Here is a 6,576-nt window from a genome sequence, read left to right on the forward strand (position 1 = left end):
TCTTCACATATCATAAGAGTCTCCCGTATCTGTTTACTCAGAGAGATCTTAATCTTCGTCAACGGAGGTGGATTGAGCTACTTAGTAACTATGATTGCATGATTGAGTATCATCCTGGTCGTGCAAATGCAGTGGCGGACGCACTTAGCAGGAAAACTCCAGCCAAACTTAATGCCATCTATGATTGTCGTGTTCCTCTTCTAGCAGAGTTTAGGTCCACTAGAGTGGAGCTAGGAGTGGAAGATCTAGAAGAAGCCTTGCTTGCTAATTTCCAAGTTAGGCCAATTTTAATTGATCGTGTGCTCGAAGCTTAGATGATTGATGAGGAAACTCAGGAAATAATTCAAGCAAGGCATCAAGGGAAAAAGAAAGATTTTGAGATTCAAGAAACTGATGGCATGCTTATGCAAGAAAGCAGAATGTATGTGTCGAACAATGCAAAGTTAAAGAAAGAAATTTTGGATGAAGCACATATTTCGGCATATGTGATGCATCCAGTAAGATGTATCATACCATTAGACCATTTTACTATTGGCCAAATATAAAAAGAGAAATTGCTGAATATGTGAGTAGGTGTGCCATTTGCTAACAGGTTAAAGCTGAAAAGAATAAGCCGTTTGGGTTGATGCAGCCACTTCCCATTCCACAGTGGAAATGGGAAAATATTACTATGGATTCTGTGTACAAGTTTCCTCGTAGACAGAATGGTTATGACAGCATTTGGGTGGTAGTTGATCGTCTTACGAAGTCAGTTCATTTTATTCCAGTGAGGGAGAAGTATTCTTTAAGCCAATTAGCTAAGTTATTTATTATACAGATTGTGAAGTACCATGGTGTGCCAGTTAATATTATCTCAGATCGGGATCCCAGATTTACTTCCAAGTTCTGGATAGTGTTCCAGGAAGCTCTTGGTACAAGATTGCTTTATAGTACGGCATATCATCCTCAAACAGATGGACAATCTGAGAGGACCATTTAGACATTAGAGGATATGTTGAGATCTTCAGTGCTGCAGTTTGGAGATAGTTGGCATGATTGCTTGGATTTGATGGAATTCGCCTACAACAACAATTATCATTCAAGCATTGGTATGGCACCATTTGAGGCCCTTTATGGGAAATCTTGTCGTACGCTTCTATGTTGGTCAGAGGTTGGCGAAAGATTTTTAGTGGGCCCTGAGATTGTGGATGTGACTACACAAAATGTTCAGGTAATTAAGTCTAACCTGAAAGCGGCCCAAGATCGACAAAAGAGTTTAGCAGACAGGCACGCCACTGATCGAGTGTATAAAGTGGGTGATTGGGTGTTCTTGAAGTTATCGCCTTGGAGAGGTGTTGTTAGGTTCGGAAAGAAAGGAAAGCTGAGCCCTAGGTACATGGGGCCATATATGATCACCGAGCTAGTTGGTGAGGTTGCTTACAGGCTTAAGTTGCCTCCAGAGTTGTCCAAGGTACACGATGTGTTTCATGTTTCGATGCTTCAACACTATGCTTCAGATCCTTCACATGTGATTCATCCTCAAACTTTGGAAATTAATTCGGACTTAACTTATGATGAGGAACCAGTGACTCTATTGGATTGGAAGGATAAAGAACTGAGGAACAAGATAGTCCATTTGGTAAAAGTGTTATGGAGAAATCATTCAGTGGAAGAAGCTACTTGGGAGACAGAGGATCGGATGAGAGAGATGTATCCACGATTGTTTTATGATTATTAGTGGATGTATTTGTTATGTATAATTTTGAGGACGAAATTTTATAAGTTAGGGAGATTGTCACAACCCGTCCCAGAAATATACATTATTTTGTTATCATTGATGTGAAAAGACTAAAATGCCCTTGAGCGTTTGTGGCATTGTGAGTCGTATGTGACAGTTTTAGAAATGGACCAATGTGGTTATTTTCCTAAGTTTTTGGGGCCAATGAGAACTGAACCTTGGTTAGTTATGATTGGTGTGTAGGTTGGACCACACACACACATCCACATCACCTCCATTCTATCTCTCACTCCCGTGCACCCTCTCTCTCGCTCTCGGACTCACTCTCTTTTCCCTTTCCTTCTACGGACAAGGTCAAACCAAGCCAAATCTTCACTGATCGAGGAAGCAAATGGTACCATTGTGTTCGTGAGGACCATACGAGTTCAAAGGCACCTATTTCAGGTAAGAACTCATTCGATATCACATTGAAAATTCAAGCTCCAAGTTGAGGACTATTCATAAACTTTTAAATGGTTGTGTTTTAGGACAATCCAAGCTTATAGTGAGCTTAAGAAGGTTCCCACGAAGCTCGGAGAGGTCCGTTTGACTTGTGTGGACGTTGGGAAATCTCAGTTCCAAGTTGGCTGGTTTTGGTGAAATTGTCCCGACGAGGTTTTGGTGAAATTGTCCCGACGAGTTTTCGAAGGATTTGGAAGTTTTAAAAGGTATAGCCTTCTTCCTCTTGAAAATTATGAAGTTTTAGTGAAAATTTCATGAAAAATGGTGTAGATTCGAGTGAGAAATCGTAGATTCGAGTGGCACCATGGCCTCCCCAGCGCGTGAGGGCTCGTGGACCCTAGGAAAATTATTTTTAAAATATCTCGACGTCTGTGACGTCAAGTAGATCACTGTGGTATATTCAAATCCCCAAATTGAGCAATGTATGAGAAGTTATTAGCTAGTTTTACCTATGTGCTTTAAAATAATGTTTTTATAGTTAATTCGCATATAGGTGAGACTTATCCCAAGGACGAGCGTATTCACGGGCGACTCGGGGGCTACGACCCATCGACATACCAGTGAGTGGGCTTTTGTTTTCAGTATATAATTATATACTTGATATATTTCCCCAAAAATGTGTTTTAAATGAAAGTATGCTTTGAAATAATATGCCAAATGCCTTTATTTTCTGAATATACATTTCATGGTTGCATATATATATAATTGTGGTGTTGTGGAGGCACAGGTAAGTTCAGGTAAGTTATGTTTGGTATATGTGAACTACGAACGGCTTGATCCCTGCTTAGGGTACATAGGCAGCCTAACGAAATGTTAGGTGCAGCCATACAATATATGACATGAAATAAATGAGATATAAGTTTATTTGAAGAATTGAGTAGTGTGATGAACATGTTTGGTTGGATATATGAGATGTGACTGAGAAACGATGAGCTCATAAACCTGCACATCGGGTGATTGCGATTTAGCCAGAGAGAGTTGGTACAGGCTTGTAAATTATGTCACCTCCCGCACCATATGCTCACATTGGATCCAATTAGGTGCACAGTCTTGTCGTACAGACCACTATAGGTGGTTCTGACTCGTAGGTGACTAACGTATTATCGCACAGCTAGTATTGAGAAAGTAGAATTGAGCATAACTGTATCTCACCCAGCCTTGTCATACAGACCCTTTTTAGTGGTTCTGAATTATGTGTAGTATATTGCCATATAGGTCATAGTAGTGACTCCAGCTAGATTGAGTTTAAGCTATGAATTCAGCCGTACAGACTATTCAGGAGTTCCGACTAACATGTCATACTTCTATGAAATCATTATTACCTGGATTGTTACTTGTTATATTTTGGCATGGCATACATATAAAAATGATTATGTGAAGCATGAATTGAATGGTTATAATTTCAAATATATATATGTGTGTGTGTGTGTATGCTTACATCTTGATTCTGGGAAAATTATACATGTTTTACAACAAGGGGTTAGATATGTTGATAAACGAAATGATTTTGTAAAACATTTGTTTTTGCCCACTCACGTTTTCTGTTTTGCGCCCCTCCAGGTTTTAGGTAAGATTGTTATGGGTGACTCGGGATCTTCGACAGTTCTGACCTATTCGAATAATAGTAGGACATTCTTGGTATTGTGTAACTAGTACTTGTCCTATTGGACTGCACCTAGACTTATTATGCTCTGATTAGGAGAGTTTACATTTGTAACTAACTCCTATCACTCCTTGCTAGTAGTGCACTTGAATAATCTGGTTTTTAATTATTCGTATGTTTGCTAGCTTTATCGCTTCCACACTGTGCACATAGCTACGTCACTCTCACGTGACGGCCAACATGCCTTGGCCTCGGTCGGGGTGTGACAGATAAGCATCTTTTGTGTCTTTTTGATTTTATTATTTATAGATAAGCATTTTTTTATGGATATCCTCGTAACATCCCAACAGAAAAAAAAACGAAAAAATGTTTTATTTTTAATGTTTTTATCGTTATATATTCTTTTCTTAAAAGAAACATCATATTATCTTATTCCTCTTTTTTAAGATTACATATTCCACCCTAATATTACTCAAAACTCTCATATACATATAAATTGCACTTAATGTGACGACCCGTACTTAATTTCTGTGCAATTTCTCCCCGAGTGTGTAAATTGACTTTTATACCCTTGTTGGCAAAGTGACGTGGATGTACTTGTTCGACTTTAAATTATTTTCCCTGTTATCGTGATTAAATTGTAATCATCGTTACGAGTGTGCATTAAATTATTCAACATTAAAAACACGGTTTTTATGAGGTACGATAGATTTCTTGTGATTTCATCTGTACAAGCCTTATCATTTCTTTTCTTTAAAAACTAACCCGTGCCTTACTCACTTTCACCAACCAATTTGATTTTGCCTCAAATCCCTCACAACCAATGAAGTCTTTTCCCTTGTTTCACTCCCCACCAATCAGAAACCACCCTCACTTCTCTCCTCAATCAGATTTCATTCTCACTCTCTCTCTCTTTTCCTTCTTTCTCTCTCTAACCTTTACTCTACCCTTCTCTACAACAAAGAAGAACAACACCAAATCTTCACAAATCGAACTAGTGACCACCACCATCGTGCTCCACTCGACCTCACTAACGCAACCGTACCAACCGATCACAAGTTGGTTGAGTTTTAAGTGGTTAACGCGGTGCAACTCAGAAGCTCCGACTTAGTGGTTTTTGCTCCGACAAGTTTCAACCAGAGTTACAAGGTTTTAGGACTTGGGAAAGCTTCTGAACAACTCCCTGGAGTCCCTAGACTAAGTTTGGAGTGAAGTTGATGCGATAACACACGTTTTTTAGGAGTTGAGCTTAGGGCCGAAAGCTTTCGAGGCATTTTCAGTCCTCTTCCATCCACTTTTTAGACCTTTAAGAGGTACGATTTTGTTCTCCTGGTCACAAGTTTCAAATCCATATAAATTTCATGAAAAATGGTTGAGAAATGAGCAAGTGATGAAGGTTTGAAAATTTTCTAGAAACCGGCAAAAATCCCCAATTGACGAAATATTCCATCAATTCTAATGTCCCTCAGGTTTCTGCCAGGCACGTGGCAGTGCGTGTGGCCGTGGGTTGGCAGCGCGTGAGGGCGCGTCTAGCCTCCGACCGGTGAGTGGTTGACATGTGCGGGTCTATGACTTCGAGTAGAACATTTTTGTTTATTCAAACCTTCCATTTGAGCAAGCTATAGGGAGTTTTTCGTAGCTTTTTCGTATATGTGTTAATTAAGTAATTATTATTAGTTGTTTCGCATATAGGGGAGACTTATCCTGAGGACTTGCGAGGACAAGCGAGGCTAGGGGGCTACGATCCATTGACATATCAATGAGTGGGCATTTTGTTTTCGTGTATATATAAACTTTATAGTTTCCACAAATGCTTTTAAATTGATTTATGCATATATGCCATGATTTATTTAATTTTAAAAATGTTGTTATGTGGTTGAGATTTATATATTTTCATGGCATATTCATATGCATTTTACCTACACATAAATGTTGCACTGCTGTGAAATGCTAAAATAATTCTACGGGATGCGTAGGTATGTTCAGGTAAGTTTATTATGATGTTTGGAATCATTGAATCATTATAGCATGCATATATTCATGTAGTCCACTCATCATTGCTGCACCTCGGTGTTAGTGCTCTCCATGGGCTAGGGCTAGTCCTTCACATGATGTTCACCTTCCACACCGCATGCTCGCCTTGGATCCAAGTAGGTGCCAATCCTATTGCACAGGTCGCATTACGCGATTCCGACTTGTAGGTGACTGCGATTATCGCCAGTCTTTACGTGATCGTAACACTAGAGCATATATATATATATTACACCCAGTCTTGTCATACATGTCGCATTAGGCGACTCTGACTCATGTGCTAACATAGATTGATGAGCAAATTGGGTCAGTTGTACCACGCATTAGGCGACTCTGATTGGTATGCTACCATAGATTGTTGAGCATTTGATTTCACTTATGCTACTATTGTGATGTCGTGTTTTGGGATGCTTTTGGATTTATTGCTGAGTTGCATTTGATTTCATACCTATACGTAGTATGTTTTCTGTAAACTATACATGTTTTACAAATAGGGGTTAGCATGTTCAGAAAATAAATGGATTTTATAAACCTTTATTTATGTGCCCACTCACCCTTCTGTTTTTCGCCCCTCCAAGTCCTAGATAGCCGACTCACTCTGTGGCACACGAGGATCACCCGACGATTCTGACATATCTCTATTTAATGAAGGAACTGTTTCCAGTTGTGTACTAAGTACTTTTCTAGTTTCCACTACACTATTTGTCATCTATGATCTGAAGAT

At 39.3% G+C, this 6,576-nt stretch overlaps 1 protein-coding gene across 1 annotated transcript; it reads left to right on the forward strand.

The window, feature by feature from the left end:
* The first annotated feature begins 314 nt into the window (after positions 1–314).
* LOC139191000 (uncharacterized) lies at positions 315–2,356 on the forward strand. The gene is made up of 5 exons (XM_070811497.1): positions 315–497; positions 593–727; positions 818–934; positions 1,316–1,689; positions 2,245–2,356. The coding sequence occupies exons 1-5, from the start codon at positions 315–317 to the stop codon at positions 2,354–2,356; spliced, it is 921 nt and encodes a 306-aa protein (XP_070667598.1).
* Positions 2,357–6,576: the final 4,220 nt, after the last annotated feature.

The sequence above is a fragment of the Malus domestica genome, chromosome 13, assembly GCF_042453785.1.
Source record: "Malus domestica chromosome 13, GDT2T_hap1".
Lineage (NCBI taxonomy): Eukaryota > Viridiplantae > Streptophyta > Magnoliopsida > Rosales > Rosaceae > Malus > Malus domestica.

Coding starts and splice junctions, on each gene's coding strand:
- LOC139191000 (XM_070811497.1), top strand. CDS start 315: ATGATTGATGAGGAAACTCAGGAAATAATTCAAGCAAGGCATCAAGGG. Junction 498..592: donor CGGCATATGTGATGCATCCA/GTAAGATGTATC, acceptor ATTTGCTAACAG/GTTAAAGCTGAAAAGAATAA. Junction 935..1,315: donor CAAGATTGCTTTATAGTACG/GCATATCATCCT, acceptor GTGTTCTTGAAG/TTATCGCCTTGGAGAGGTGT.